The sequence below is a fragment of the Centrocercus urophasianus genome, unplaced genomic scaffold (genome assembly GCF_019232065.1).
Source record: "Centrocercus urophasianus isolate 14NV4802_14NV808 unplaced genomic scaffold, USGS_Curo_1.0 seq_17, whole genome shotgun sequence".
NCBI lineage: Eukaryota > Metazoa > Chordata > Aves > Galliformes > Phasianidae > Centrocercus > Centrocercus urophasianus.
Genome location: NW_024884722.1, coordinates 10179592 through 10196600, shown reverse-complemented (window position 1 = coordinate 10196600; position 17009 = coordinate 10179592). Strand labels below are relative to the sequence as shown.

Sequence of the window (17009 nt, the reverse complement as noted above, 5' to 3'; positions counted from 1 at the left end):
GCAGAAATTAACAGATTTCAGTAAATACCATTCACAGGGTTTACACAACCTCATGTACAAGTTAGACATATGCCTGTACTGGAAACAGTTTCAGGTTCATTCAGGCTTCTAATAGAATTGGTTACCAGAATATAAATTACAACAGCAAGAAAATTATAGATTTAATTTGTTATAGGCCATTCCTGCCTGAATAATGGTATCACCTGCCAAAACTGCCTGCCATCACATCCCTCCAGATTAGGAGTAACATACAGAGGCAAAAAGTTTGACATTTCTATCTTCAATTCCAGTAGCGACTTAGTACTGTTTACCATACTTGGCCCCACTTTCTTAGCTGAAGGAGATAAAAGAGAATTTAGGCATAAAAGAAGCTGTTTGTTTCAATGCCTTTGAATAATATAGTGCTTTGTGCATTTTTAATAAAAGCAGCTATCTTGCTTTGATACCAAACTACCAGACAACCACAGATCCACTGTAGCTCCCTCCAAGCCAAAAAGGGTTTTTCAGTCTTTGAAGACATTCCCAGTTTCTGACAAAGTGTCTTATCTCCTTAAATATCTGCTTTTTTCCTTGGGTCAAATAGCATGAACATATTGCTCCTATTCCTACTCTCTGAGAACACATGGGAATGTAATCACAGTATTTTTTCTTGGTTCTCCAGACTTTTCATTGAGTTGGACAATTGGAGAAATAAGTGTACTTGCTCAAAGCAAGCAGTCTTGCTACAGACAGTCTGAATCAACTGTAAATTATTTTAATTTAGGTATTACAGTATCCATCCTAAAAATCCAATTCATTTGCTAAGGACTACTTGATATTACACCTGCTTAAACTCTATCTAAACTGACAGAGTAATTCTTTTCCACTTGCACACAAAGTTTCAAACTGCCTTAGAGTAATCTTATCTTAGAGTAAGTTATCTTCAAACATGCCTGAAAATTTTGTGGCAGCTAGGATTTCAGGTCTCACAAAAAATCCAAAGTTTGTCTGGGACTATAGAAAGAAGTATACTGGGTTTCAATCTACAAATCTATGTATCTTCTAAAAAAAAAAAAAAAAAAAAAAAGGAAAATGTGTTTTTCTTTGGCTGAAACAATTTACTGAACTCACATTTCATAGTCAGTTCTCCTGTGTCACAGCCAAAAAGAGATCATGACTTCCGATAGTGTCCCCAGAATCCTAAGATCTTGGGTTTTGAGGCCATTCAAGCAAAGCAGAACAGCAGAGTATACAAGGTATGGCACTGAAAACAATGTGTTTGAGCTGCTATCTGGTTATATGATGACTCAGTGCACTCTAAACAGGTCTGTTGGAGTGAGGAATCAAAGACAGACAGCTGTGACAATAGCCAAATGATCCCCTTGAATATTTGCATTTACAAATAGTGATGTACTTTCAACTTCCAGGAACAAGCTGGCTGAGCACTTTCTTTTTTCTCTTTTTGCATTCCCAAAAATTAACCGGGGATTATCATTTTTCTTCAGATGCTAGATGTTACACATAGTTCACAAAGTCATTTTCTAACTTTGAACTTAGATTTCATTTAAGCCAGCCTATAATAAGAATGAAAAGAGTTTTTTAAAAAGATATTTTTCTCTGTTAAGAAACTGTTAGGACTCCAGCTGCAAAAAGGTGATTTTTCCAAAATAGAGCCAACATTTTATAATAGTCTTTTTAAAGAAATCCAGCTTCAGAAGGCAGCAATAGCCTTTCAAGCTCCAGTGCTAATTCACCATTGTTCTTAATTAGGGAGGATATGGAGCAGACACACAAAGCCATCCCTTTTCTTAATTCCCATTAAAATCTGCTAATGAGGAAAAACAGAAAAAAAAAAAAAAAAAAGAATAAAAAAAAAAAGAATCACACATCACGGGATTTTACATCCCTGCCCTGACCCCTAGAAAAGGAAAGAGAAAAGGAAGGGGAAAAGACGGAAGGGCGGGGGGAAGGAATTCCTCCAAAATTCATTCAACTAACCATAAAGTAATTATAATTGACATAGGCTGTGGTAATCTGTCTGTATTTCATGCTGATGTTCTTGACAAGGCAACACGGTGAACTTGAGTCTTTCTTGCTTGCAAATTCTCTTTTAATCAATGATGCTTTCACTCACTGCATATCATCTTGTTGTTACTTGTATTGTTTTCAATTATTTCTGAACAAATAGAAAATCTGTAGGTACATATGGGCATTCCAGCAACAACTTACCTTGGGCAAGGAGTACTTTGGCAGCTTTATCGGTGTAAATGCATTCCTCCTATAAGAAACATAATAATGCGGTCTTCCACCTGATGTCACCTACAAGAAAAGCAGCAAATTTACCTTCAGCATTATTTGAAATGTTTTTTAAATTAATGGTGAAAACATCAAGCAAAACCTCCTAAGGCAAACATCACAGTGTTCATAGCAGTGGTTAAAAGCTGCAGTCATGTTATGGGTACTGAATAACCGCTGAGAGCGGCTGAAAAGGAGAGAGTAAGAGAAATGCCATTTTCTGCAAAGAGAAGCAAGGGCTAGAATTTCAGCTGAAAGTCTGGGGAAGGTGAAGCCTTGGCTTCACTTAGGCCATTATGTTCTCTGCTGATTCCTGCTCTTCTCTCAACACAAAACAACCTGTTCTGTGTTATTTGCACAGCTGCTACGTGAATTATTGGTTGGAGCAGCTGATTGGCAGACATGATGCTTGATTTCCATTTCTGTCTTCACATTTAAGTGCCTAAATAGCAAGACTGGGTTAAAGCAGCATGTGGTTTCATTTTCCACTACCTTTTAATGAGGGGTTAAAAAAACAGCTGACGATGTTAGTTACTGAAGCATAATCAATGTTTGTAAAGTGCTTTGAAATCCATGGATGAACGATACTGAAGAACAAATATTCCAAGGGACTCTCCACGCAGAACTGTGCTTTAATTGCCTGCTACCTAGGCTTATCAAGTTGGTTTTTTTTCATAGTGTTTTAAAGCACACTGCAGTAATTTAAAATGGAAGACCCACGGAGGCTAAGATCATACCAGATTAAGTAAAAATAAGAACTACTTATTTAAAAGCTCTTCACCTTTTTTTTTTTTTTTTTTTTTTTTTTTAAGGAATTAATCAAAAGTTAGGGGAAGGAAGGCTAGAAGCACTGTTTATGAGCAAGTGTGTGCTTCTAAAAAAAGTGCTACAGAAAAATGAGCCCACTTTTCCTTATTCTCATGCTTTAGAAACAATTATTCTCATTGCAAATGGCTTGGTTGCCAAAAAGCCAGATGGAGATCAAGGTAGGGAAGGCTGGGGAGGGCTTTCAGGCATTCCTTTGTTCTCCCAGCCTCTTCACTGTCTGGTGTGAGGTTATTCCTCCTCTGGAGAATAGTGTCTGCAGTACGTCAAAATCCAACATCAGTTGCAGCATTTCATTTAGCAGTTCTGTGCTTTATTCCTTATAGATACATCCCGTATATAACCACTTGAATGCTATTTTACACTTACCAGTTAACTGTGAATTCACCAACAGTTAGGATCAAAGAAGAGATTGTTTCCAAGAATTAAAATATTTTTATTTTGTATTTGTGTCAACCATTACTGACTGGCAAATATCATCTCTTTGACCTGTTAACATTTGGCAAAGTCCAACAGAGCATTAGAGAGAAGGTTGTAAGTGATTGTCTGTCCTCATTCTCCTTCCTCTACCATGAAGTCAGCACTGAATTGACACAAAGAAATTTTACACCTCTAGGAAAACTGCACAACAGTTTATAGACAGAAAGTTGAAAGCACGAAAGTACAAAGACTGTCAGAATTCAGATGATTTCAAATGGTTTCAATGGGACAAAAGAATTAACTTCTGTTTAGCATGTAATAAAATCAGGTCAGTACAGAGAAGACATGAAAAGAGCAAAAACCAAGGAGTCAGTGACGAAGCAATGAATAATTTCAGATAGAAAGAGAAACTTCCCAGCTCCTGTTTCAGTCATGTCACATACACACACATACAGCCATTCGGAAATTAGAAATCAAGTCTGAACAGTGATGCATGCCCCTGTTTTCCTTACCTCATAAACATTTTATTTACACCTCAGACACATAAAGGCACAAAAGCTATTCTGGAACGTATGTTCCAGATCTATTTGTGGATGATTTAGATGGCTGTTTATGACTGAGTTCATTAACTGAAGGTAATTAGCAATCGACTAATTCAATTTAAAATATCAATCCTTTCTCTTCCCTCCACCCCCAAGTATGACAGAATATTAACAGTCTGGAAAACCAGTTTAGTCCTAATGATTTCCAGTTCACCTCCACACTCTCTGCAATTCTGTTATTATTTTTGTCCTTTTCCACTGTTATTAAATGGACCCTGGCAGCAGACTAATGAAATGTACAGCAGTACATTCAGATCTGTTCTCCAGCTCTCACCTGAAAAACAGCTTGGCTAAGTATGTCTCATCTTCAGCCTTTTTTGTGTAATCACAACTGAAGCATAACAATAAAGCCTGATTACTCCTTCTGTGGTTCTTCCCCTGACTCCCTCCTTCTCTTTTCTGTTTCTCTCTTGTGCTTTAAAAAAGTTTGCTCTACTGCCCTTGCAATAGAAGATGACTGACATGTCACTTCAAGCTGGGAGGTGAGAACACTAATCCCAGAGTGCTGACGAGACTGCAGGAGAGGCATAGAGGATTACTCCAGTACCCACAGTGGATGCTACAGGCAGGAACTCTAAGACCTTACACTGACAAGATACTAGAGGTAGAAAAACTCTATTAGCATTGTAATGAGCTGCTACAATCCACCCAGTGCCCTTGCTATGGATCCAATCTTGTCAGATTAGTTGGGGGTTAATACATACGCACATATATGCAGAGGGAGGTAAGAGAAAATAACAAAATATAAAATAACAGAATAAATAAGAGGTTGCTCCACACCTGAACGAAGACATAGTCATCCTGGACGATCAGGGAGTTATGGTCAATGTAGCCTGGAAAAGGTTTGTTTTGTGAGGCTTCACTGCAGTTCTGCATCTTACAGGTGATGTACTGGGCATCTGAAATGAGAAGATAAAACCAAGACACGTGAAGTTGTAAGCACAGTTTCCTCCTAATGTCGAAAAACTACATTTTAAGCTTGCATTTTTTTGCTTCCCAGTCACATACGATGTAAAGCGATACCATCCATTCAACACAACATAACACTTTTCCCCTATGCCCTTAATAAATCCATCTTTCATTGCTCTCCTTTAAGTTCCTTCCTTCCCCACCTGGATCAGTTTCCCGTTATTTCTTTCATCACACCCTAAATAAGACATCAGAGCTAGATGATAATGGTGTGGCATTTTTACCATAGGGCACACCAGTTTCTCCAGTCACATCTAAGTTTATTTAGAAAACAGCCAAAGACCAGAGTATACACAAGTACAAGCACATTTGCAGAGGACACCTGCCCCATACTGTCACCACTGATTGAGAAGCCTTTTCCTGGCACAATTCTGTACTTCCTACAGCCCTTAAACTCTGCAGAGTAGAGCAAAACATCACCTGCTTCAGAGATTTTACCTATTTCTTGGTTAACAATATAGGTAAATGCACTCTGGCAGACCAAGGCAATCATTCCACTCCATTCCACTCTCTTGAAATTGGAGGTCTGAACAGTTGTTTGTTTCATAGTAAATGGATTAAATGCAGCCCTAAAGCTATCTCATCCATGATTACTATTTGGGACTTCCTCATCTTCTCTTCTGGTGCACTGCAGAGTGCTCATCTCATAATCCATCACCTGAAGAAAAGGAATTTTAATTTCTTCATGGTGGTAATTTATCCCAGAATACAGAACCATATTCTCTGAATTCAATTTAGGCTCTTTCAGATCAATTAAGAAGTTGCACTTTCTTTAAGGACAGAACTGATTTACAGGAAGAAGGATTTTGGCATTTTAGCATTAGCATTGAAATGATAGAAACACTGCATGGCATTTAATCTTGGAACTACTTCTAATCTTTTTCCTTGTTGAAGCAGCACAGCCCCTTGTTTGATGTAATTACAGCCTTCTGATCAGAGAAGCAGCACTTTCAGTGGTAAAAGAAACGGGTGGATTTTTACTATCTCATATTTAATCTTGTTTTTTAATTAAAATCTATCATTTGACATTTTTTTCCTTGTTTCTAAGGGCTGTTGACTTCTGCTTAGAAATTTCAATTCTGAAATAGAAATGCAGGGTAACGAACCTTCAGGAAACTTTGATGAGGAATGATTTTACCCCATTTGCAGAGTTCTTGGAATATATAAAGTGCTGAGTGTTATTAGTCACTGCAGTTTATAACATTTTATGCTTTTGCAGCTCACTGCAAAACATTAATTAACATAGCCCAGACAGTATTATCGAAGTGCATTTCCCTTTGCAAGGACATGTTTTTTTCCACATTAGCCACGAGAGGGCAGGAAGACTCAGAAGTGTCAGTCTGCTCATTGCAGCAAACCAGCAAAGTTCCCTCTTCAGAAGTGCTCGGTCCTCTGTCCCCCCACTGTGAGCAAGAAGGGGACTGATGGAGCTTACCCACCACCCTACAGTGCTGTGTGGTGCCTCTACCAGTCAGAAGACAGAACGGGCATCTGAGAACAGACTGAAACACAACCAATTCCCACTTCTCCTGTTATCTGAATCCATTTTATCACAAAGGACAGTCTTTCACAGCTACCCTACATTCTAAGATCAGACTTCTGTTTCCCACCTTGTCTCTACTTTTCGTAATCCACCACCATTGCTTTCTTCTACAGGCACGCTATCCCTCTCAAAACATTAAAAGCAGTGTCATCTTGCATCCCATGTCAATGAGTTACCTGTCCTGCGAACACACGGAGGTAGCAAGATGTGTGCTGCTGGGAGAGGCCATCAAAGAAGATTAAAGAATCTCCTCTCCCAGAGATTTTAAAGAGCAGGACAGGCTGACATCTGTTAGAGGTGACTGAGGCTTTTTCAATCCTGTATTAATGGAAGAATTGGGACTGTGTCTATTTCTGCTGGGATCACCTGAGTCCGTGCAGCAGCAATTGTACCATTGATGAAGATTTACTAAGGCAATTCCTGTGAACTTTTACAGTGCAATTCTCCATGGCTTCAATTCTAAAATGCCAGTAATAACTACTAAAGGGCAGAGCTCTGAAATTGCTTAAACTAATCTCCCAAACAGCCAAACCATGAGATGTGCACACCAAGAATATCCCCCTCTGCTACGGGGAAGCAGAAAGAAAGGTGTCTTGCAGTGTTTGGATCCCTCATTTTTCCTAAGGGAATCTTTGTTGTGCTCACATTAACTCAAGGATTTAGTTTCGATGTCTGATTCTCATGGACATTTTATGTGATTCCATTGGCAGAGCTTTGTAATTTAGCATTAATTAATGTCAATTAATGTATTCAGTTGCTAAGCTGTGGAATTAATTTCATTAGTTTTCCCGCACAGATGTTTTCCCTGCCATAGGTAATTAGGACATTATGCTTTTCATTTCCAGAACCCTCACCTCCAACAACAGCTGCTGTTTTTAATATACAACAACAGAGCCACACTGTGCCTGAAGAGAAGAATATAACAAGTCCTAGCTCTTATCCTCCCCCGACACTTTGATTTAGACAGTTTTAGACACCTAGAGTAAGATTCCTCTCTGGAAATGGCAACTATTGCTAAAGAGGCTGCAAAAACACAGTACACAAGAATGGAGGAGATGTCTTGTAAGGGAAACCTCTGACAAAATTAATCTGTATCAGTGGTGAAACATGCTAACATGCAGTAGGAACTGAGAGCCAGAGGGTCCCTGTGCCATGAGTTGTTTCAGTCTTTTCTGTTTAGCTCAAGCTCCATGCTGCTATGTTCTCAAGGGAAGTATATTCCAGAAACATGTTCTTGGCTTAGCTGGTGGAGATGGAAGGTTGTTGGGGGCTACTGGAGGTTGGCAAGCCTCTACAAGAATACAAAGAGGAGTATCAAGTTCCTTCATGAAGCAGAGCAAGACTTTCTTCAGGACACTTTGTTCCAGAATGTTATTTTAGATGACAGCTCAAGACTTACCATTCTCTTCTATCCAATCTAAGCTTGTATGGACGTTTCTGGAAAACTCTGATCACAAGGATAGTCAGAGGAAGAATTCACTGTACTACAGCAAACACATTCCTCCTGCTTTTTATTTTCTTTTCTAATTAACTGAGGAATACCTGCTATTCTCTACAATCAAATCCACTAATGACCACTCAGGAGTTTATGTGAAGAGCATCCACGCAATAAAGGACTTATTTGTCTTCCAGACTTACTATGGACTACACCTTATTCATTACTGAGCAACAAATATTATTGATAGTTTTTGCTTTTGAAGGATGACTGACATCCTTTAACTAATAAACGATAAGAACATGGTAGTAACATATCTCACTGAAGACCCAGGCCTGTACCCTATCTTCAGTAGTGACTAATAAGAGAAACCTTGAAAAGGTTATAAGAATTTGTCCACATGCTTTGCATTTAAGGTAAACCTTCAGCATCCACAACCTTCAATGGGAATAAATACCACTATTTACCTGTTCTCTCATACTATAATGTTCCCATCCCCTTTTGCTGACGAAACACACAGAATGACTGTTCTTCATCTATTCCCATCTGGTCTGAATGTTGATTTGTGAAACATTTATGATCTGGGGATACATTCACAATTCTCCAGGTCTCAGCAATTGCAAAACAATTAACAGTAATGAAGATGAAATGGTCCAGTCCATTTACTAACTGGCTCACAAATCTGATTTTGTCCTACTACTCCCTTTTCTTCCTTGCAAGTCAGAGTCAAGAGTCTTTCTTTGAATGGGTAAGTATATCTTTTGCCTTTTCTATCATGAGGATACAATTAGAGAAACAAACACATTTCATTCTCCAAGACAAATACTAATCATCAGCTGTGGTGGGAAAAATAAAATAAAATCATTATGCAGGTTTAGGGGACTGAGAATTAATTCACCACCTCAGCTATATTAGAAAAGGCCTGTCAAACTAGGTTGCCAATTTTTTTTCCCCACTACAGTCCTTATTTTACTCTTCCTTGCAATCTGCTGTGAAAACATAAATTGAAGTCCTAGCACGGTTTTGTGATTCAGATACCACTGGCAAGATGCTCAGTCACTGCTGATCAGCAAGCAGAGCATGCCAGCTGACCCCAGGAGAGGTCTTAGTTTTGCCTGTACTCACAGCAGTGCCTAAATTCGCTTTGATTAAGAAAAGCTGCTATGTACATGAGAAAAGCAAAGGAAATATAACTTTTGAAATATCAGAAACTCTCTAAATTTTTGCCAGAACATTAGGAACATATGCTATATATAATATAAAATTAAAAACTTGATACTCATTATAATTTGAAATTCATCTACATAAGCAAACGTGAGTCTCATAAATTAACACTTGTTAATTTTCCATGGAAAACCTTACACATCCTTTAAGCCAGCTTTGCCTTTCTCTGGAGGGAGCCAATGGGTACACAGTTAATCTCCAAATGCCTTGTAGAAATCCACCTTTCAAATTCTCACCAACAGTCTGGATTCCTTGATAGAGATCACCCAGAAAAAATTACATTCTCATATCAATTAGCCTGAATCAGGCCTTACTGAGATAACTCTCCCTAATTCAAAACAGATATAACCATGAATTAAGGATACTTCTGTGCTGTTCTTCAAAAACAAACAAGCAAAAGGAGAAATAAAAAGTGTAGAATCTGTATACCATTAAGATTGTACACCTCCTGAAAGCATTCAAATTGCATTTGAATAAATATGGATTTAACTTTCACCAGTCACTGGCTGCTGACTATGGCAGTGAATACAACAAAGAGAAGCTTATCATGTTAAGAACTGTGGGGGATTAAATGTCTTACTGGGGTGGTGGCCTGAAACAAGGGAAAAAAATCACAATTCCTGCTGACTTTGACAGTATGGTCTGATCCTGTTCCAAAATCAAAGCAGAACACCAGGGACACCCAGGCATACAAATGGAAATGTGAGATAAGGTTCATTGGAACTTCTTCCAACTGAAAAAAAAATCAGGTTTTCTTACTGTACTTTCAAGCCCAGCTTGACTAGAATCGAGCCTGAAGACTTCAAAAAATTAACAGAATCACCCCTTCTTAACTCAGACATCTGAAGAGATAAAAAGTTACCTGGTGCATTCCAAGATTTATACAACAGGTTTAAAAACACAAATGGCAATGACTAGCCCTGCTAATCTGCCTCCATCAGTAAAACTAATCATACAGTCTGTACTCAGTTTGTTTAGTACCTAGTTTGATGAGATAATGTGTTCAGGATGAGCCCACATTTTTCTGGATAGTGAGAAAGAAGAAAATAAAGGAGAATGGGAGTGCAGGTACAACACTGCTAGCCAGATCCTCATCAAGTATAAATCAACTTGCCACTAAAGTTACTCTGATTTATGCCTGCTAAGAGACTCCTATTTTGGCTCTTGTAAACCTTTTACATTATGTATATAAATACAATAAATAAAATGCACAGACAAGCTGTAATCAGAGAGCAGAGTTAGAGAGTTATTGATATTCTAGTAGAGAAAACCCAATGCTAAGGTTGCTGTTGATAGATGTTCTCAGACAACCCTCTAACAAGAAGATGGGCTAACACCATACTCTGCTGACATTTTCTCATCTACAGCTGTTGTTGTACCACTCAGCTTCTGCTGGAAAATGTGCCGGAACAAGCATAAGGCTGTTTTCCTATTTGAACTTGAGTAAACAGTTTTTTGTTCAGCCGTTATATCATGACTGATTTAGTACTGTAAGGCCCTAGTATACAAGAAAGGTGAATACATGAAATCTGTCATAGTAACTAGAGTAATTGACCATGTTCATACTCTCTCAGCCTGCTTCAAAGTCCTCTGACCTGCAATGCTAACCAATGTCTTCTGGCAAAAAACGCAGTGATATGTTCCAAGGTTACTGCTTCAAGCTGCCCACTGTAGTCCCCTGTCAGTGACCTGTGCTTTCTAGAAGAATTGACAAAACAGAGCATGCACTTACAGAATATCAAACATCTTATACTTCTGATGAGCTGGGAACCTCTTGACTCATGAGCAGAAATTTCAGCCCAATAGCTGGTTTGCAAGGGAGGTCACCAACAGGTGAAGTTTGGAAGCCACAGATAGATTTATATTAGCAGTTCTGTTGTTGACTAAATAGAGAAAATTTAAGTTGTCCTGCCTCCCAACTAAACCAAAATAAGTGCACTCGGATCAGTCACTTGAGCTTGGCTGATGAGCAATAACTTCAGTAACGTGCCTGACTCCTCATCACAGACAGTTTCATCTACCTATGTTTTAGTTTCCACCTTAAGATCTATCCTAACCGTACTAATTTGGTAAGCAGTCAAGGAATCTTTTGTGGAATTGTGCTATTGCTGTGCAAAATGTTCTTTACTGGAGGCTAAGAACTCAAATAACACTTTTCCAGGTATTTGCAGTGTGGCACCTTCTCTGCAAAGTGTGAGACAAACATCCCTCAAAAGCATCACCGGGATATAGCTCCTTAAACATTGATTAGAGTGGTTTGTCTCAATGACCTCAAATTCCGAAAGCCTTTGTAACAGCAATTTTTTTTCTGCTGAATAAGATGCTGTCCTATTAGAATGTTTCATTCTCATTTAACTTGTCATGAGAAACAAAAAGTTTCATGTCCCCAGCCTTGCCACTGTGTTCAGGTAAGTGAAGCTGAGAGGAGAAATAATAACAGAGAGCACAAATGATAAAAAAAATAGAGATAATAAATTCTTTCACTTTTACTAATTTTGCATATCCCAAAATGGAAAGAACTTTAAAACTTTATGATTTCTATCATAACTGTTTCTTTTCAAAATTCATCTTCCAAAAAAATTCTCTTTCATGCTGAATTTCAATGAATTAAAAAACTGATTACTTACAGTTACTTTTTCTGACAGTTTCTAAGTTTCCAATGAGAAACACACATTTTAAGTAACACCATTGAATTTGAAGGTACAGTTCAGGGGAGAATTTGATCCTCTTTTAAAGGAATTAACTGACTGCATCATTAACACTAACATATTGGAAATGGCACAAACCTGCTTGTTATGTTGCAATAAAGTTGCTGCTACAGAGGAAACAATATGAAATGACAATTACAGGGTTCATGGCAGCCAGGCTTTTGTTGTGATGCCTGAGGCAGTCCAGTGCTGTGGAAAAGAAATCCATGGAGAAAGGTCTGCAAAGGCAGGGGAGCTGAAAGAGAAGGCTTGAGGAAGCATGAGTGAGAGGAGGGAAGGACAGCTGGTGGCTTGAGGTGCTGGAGAGAATTCATAGCCAATTAGAAGAACAACCTGGCATTGCAGGTAAAGGTAGTTGCTGGAATGGAGAAAAGCACTTTGAGAGGCAAAGCAAAGAGGGAGAACAGCTGATGAAAGTGAAGGACAGTGACAGGTAGTAACAGTGAATAATACATTTAGGTTGGTAAAAGGCTTCTAATGCAAGAGAAATGAGGTGTTTTCAAAGGTAGTACCTAAGGCAGAGTATCCCTGGTCAATTGAAATGGTTGCTATGTTCAAGGAGATACTACAAGTAGATAGACTCTGTGATACTGGAATCTCTCTTTTATAAACAAAAATCACATAGGAAAAAAAAAGAATTCTATTTCAATTACTTTTTACCACACATTCCTCCTTACTATATTCTCAGCTCTTTTCACAGGCTCTTAATCCCACCTTTTTACCCTGCTGGAAAGACTTCTCTTCTGACAGACATGCCTTAGACGAGTGAACCACTAAAAACTCAGATCTCCATCATGGTGTATTTACAAGCATTTAAGGGCAGTTCAGAACACCAGTCTTTGGAAGATGAAGTACTTACGACCATCCACTGTCTTTGCCTCCAGGTGCACAAGATCTGGCTCTCTACTGGACACCATCATAGACCTGCAAGAGGCATATTGATTCAAACATGTTAAAACAAATACCTTGGGTGATGTCTGAGACATTCATTTCACATGTTTCTGTTCAGCTGGATCCAAACTCACACTCACAATTAAAAGCTGTTCATTTTTAAACAATTTTGGAGTTTCAGCTAAAAGAAACTCGAGAATTTGAAAAACATTCAACTCTTCAGTGAATTGATGCCATTACACTTATGAGTTCTTCATTTCTTAAGTTCTTTATTTCTTTATTTTCAATTCTATTCCCCATTTGGAGATTTGTTTCTCTTTGCATTGGCATCTGACCTTCTGATGCATCCTCTGGCTTGTTTGGTAGGTTATATTTCATCTCAGGGTGAGATACAGCATACTTGGATTGATGTGATAATAGTGTTTGCCAGCATACTAATTATAGCTGTTCCTTTATATTGGACATTTTACGCATACTTGCTTAATTGACACTCTTAATGATCAATATTCACATTATTCTCATTAATTAAGAAATTTTTAAAAAACTCATTTCATTCATAAAAAAACACATTTTATCACTTCTGATCTAATAAAAACAGTGTTCCATTAAAAAAAGAAATGTTAGATTGGCTCATAAAGTGACTGTTTGCTCACTCTGAATTAACAAGAAACAACAAAGACATTGAGCATTGCAAATAAGGAGATTCTGAACTCAGGCTTTGCTTTCTTTATCAAGGTTTTTCTTGACCAGCACCACTGACCTTGACAACTTGCTGGTAGATGTACAAATTATATAGTCCAAATGGCCACTACTTTGATGCACAGCCAGAATTTTTGCATTACTGGCTGCAAGTATGTAGCATTTCCATCATAAAGTACCCTCAGCAGCAACTCTGAAAATCAGTCTTGTATCTGGTCTTGTCCCTGTCAGCCAAGGGATCATCCTAGATTAAAGCTAAAGGTTCAACAGTCAGTTCCATGTTAGCTGCTTGACCCCCAAGCTAATAGATGCATGTGGGAAGAGAAAGATTTGTTTCCATTGATAGACAAATTAGGTGCTGCTCTGTTCAAAGCCTCATTATTTTTCAGGAAATCAAAAGTAAAATTCAAACAGTGATTTAAACCTTAATTCAGTTCCCACTGACTACAATCACAGGCAGCTCCAGCCCTTAATCATCATGCACATTAACCAATAACCATTATATAAATGTTAACAACAACAAGAGTATTTGTGTCCTGATTAATCCCTAGCTTCACTGACAAAACGTGTAACAATTCTTCAGCTAGAAAAGCTTTGGATTTTGTTTTGTTCGGGTACTGGAAAGATTCAGAAAAGTCTCTGAGCCAGCAAGGATTTCACCTTGTTTTTATTTTCAAAAGCCCTTATGGCAAGGTCTTCTTCTCCTAAGCATTCAATCTATATTTAAAATCCCTACTTCTTGATGACTGACACAAGGTGGGTGGGAAAGGAGTACATTCCTAGAGTATTTTTCCTTTACCTGCCATCATCAGAGAATTAGGGTCAAAATGCTAGGACTGTTATTTACAAATTCAGTTCAGGATGGACAGATGCAGGTGGAAAACAGCCCTAAAAATGCATAAGGATTAAGCTTATAATTTGGCTTATCTCCTTTTTATCCTTGCTTACTTATTAGGCTTTAAGCACATCTGGAACTGGGCTATTCCAGAAAATACTGTTCAGCACTCCTTCTCCTGACCCAACAAAGCCCCAGTGGGGATTGAGCTCTTCAAAAAAGAGAGGATTGTATTTCATGGACTTGAATACTTTGTCTCTTTAGAGACGTGCAACAATGATATTCATTCAGCAAAGACCTTGTTGCCCTGATTAAACCCTGTGAGCCTACAGTCAGGCACTTTAAGAGTTTCCTCCTCTTTTCTGACCCCAAGAAACACCTCTATTGCATCTTTTATTGTGAAGACAGCAAAAAAATGAATAAGATACGTCGCACTGACAGATGGAAAGTGATTGTCATTGCTGTTTCCACTTCTGAAATGAGCCATAATTTACATCAAACTCTTAAATGTCTTAACAGTAGAATATAAATATCTAAAACCACCAAGCCCAGAAAGTTGAAAGCGTTAGTGACCTGCATACTACTTCACCTCATGCTAGGACAGCCAGAATTACGATTGCAGAAGCTTCAGCTTCAGGCAGAATTAAGTCATCAATTATCCCAAGGATGGACAGGACAAGGATGGCTAAAATATGACTCATCATAAACATTATTTTTTACTCAAGGGCTTCAATTTTTAATTTTGATGTTGCCTAGCTCCCTACAAATCAGAAGTGGAATGAGAGACTAAGAAGAAAGCCATGGCCCAGGGAAGCTACAGCAGTTTCTTAAGTCAAACAAGACGTGAGGTGGAGATAAGAATTATATCAAGGTCTCCTTACCTGTTACCTGACAGAATACACACTCCATTGCTTTGATATAACTGGCCTAATTTACTTGTGGCAGCATAAGGTCACACAGTCTGACCTATGCATGATAACATGGGCCTGACAATAATGATAACAAAGTATAATCAGTTGCAAAGGATAGTTGAATTACAAATACATATCTTCTCAAGTCAGTGTTAGCTGTACACAGTTGGCATCACATCTAGATTCTGCTGAGAGACTATTGCTCAAAAAACTGTAAATGTCACTTTTTCTCATATCATGCTGTCTTATTCCATGGTAGTTCTACGATATTTCTCTATATATCCCTTTATTCTACCTGAAAAATCACTTCAAGTAATATGCACCGTACCTTGTTATACCGTACAGATCTCTGAGCTAGTCACACTCAAATGTTTTTGTAGGCAGTGAGGAAAAAGAGGCAGTTTTGCATTGTGGTTCATCTGAACTGTCTTACGAGTTCATTTCACAATAAGACAAACTATCTCTGAATGGATTGTTTCTTACTATTGAATATAACATGTCTGGATACCTACTCTACAGACATCCACATGATCAAATAAGTGTCTCAGAAAAGATGGTGTGGCAGACCTGGAGAATGTTTATTAACTAAATTTTAAAAATCGAATTGGAGTAGCATGGGCTATAAGTAAAGGGAACAGACAAAAGGGATCTTTGGTAGGTGAGAACAACAGACTTCTAAAAGCCTGTGTATCATTAAGTAATGGTGTTAAGCCCATGATACAGGTATGAAACACAATGAATAAACTTAATTTATTATAAGGAAATTCCAGCCCTGATTGATGACTGGATATGAAAATTCTTCTACCAAAAATCACATGATCAATAAATACAAACTTATACATGGAAAAAGAGAACTACACGCCCTAGATAACTCCAAAGCCTCAAAGTTGGAGTCTATAACTTGAGGTGAGTGCCCATGCTACTTCAGTATCTTCTGTCAGTACAACCAAATCAACACACATTTCACAAATTAAAGAAGGAAGAGAAAAGTGCTGTGGATTTAACAGCCTACAAAAAAAAAAAAAACACACTGCAAAGGACATGGATACAGGTGAGCAACACTCTACAATCAATCAGTTACTAATTTCCTTTCATATATTTCTCTGAAAATAAACAGCACAAACCATGCCATGCCTTGTTCTGAGCATCTGCTTTTGTAGCTATGCTGGTAACACTTTGTTCTTCTTCAATTCTGTCCTTTTCTTTCAGCATCCATTCTCAAAGACCTATCAATCACACATACAGCCACAAACTTTTCTTCTCTTTTCTTTATGCTTTCATTTCATGATAAAATAATGGCATGCCCCTTTCCCATTCCTTTAATCCTCCCCGAAACTTCAGAATACCAGGGATATGCTAGCAACACCTTCTGCTGAGCAGTATCTATTGTATTTTTCCAATTATCTTTTTTAGTGTTTTGTTGGTATAACTGTCTGGATGTTTTGGGGAGGGCAGAAAAAGAGAAAAAAAAAGAGAAAAAGAGAGAAGATTTAAAATCCAAAAGGAATGTAAGTTACCCCATTGTCTTTACAAAAGATGCTCACATTATGCATCATGTAATGCTCCCCCAGTCCTATTACAAAGTTGCTTCCTAAAATTTTAATTCCCTTCATGCTTGCTAAGTAGCCATCTACTCTTGAGAGCTTCACAGATCAATACCAGTGCTTGTAGCA

General features: G+C 38.1%; 1 protein-coding gene across 2 annotated transcripts in view; it reads right to left on the bottom strand.

Annotated features, from left to right (window-relative positions):
- The window catches only part of SORCS1 (sortilin related VPS10 domain containing receptor 1), a 268735-nt gene that overhangs the window by 65393 nt on the left and 186333 nt on the right, over positions 1-17009 (bottom strand). For both annotated transcript variants that reach the window (XM_042818167.1, XM_042818168.1), the window contains exons 6-8: positions 12860-12924; positions 4902-5020; positions 2209-2298 (exon numbers count right to left, since the gene is read on the bottom strand). In XM_042818167.1, coding sequence (XP_042674101.1) covers positions 2209-2298; positions 4902-5020; positions 12860-12924 — 274 coding nt within the window. The remainder of the gene's footprint in view (positions 1-2208; positions 2299-4901; positions 5021-12859; positions 12925-17009) is intronic.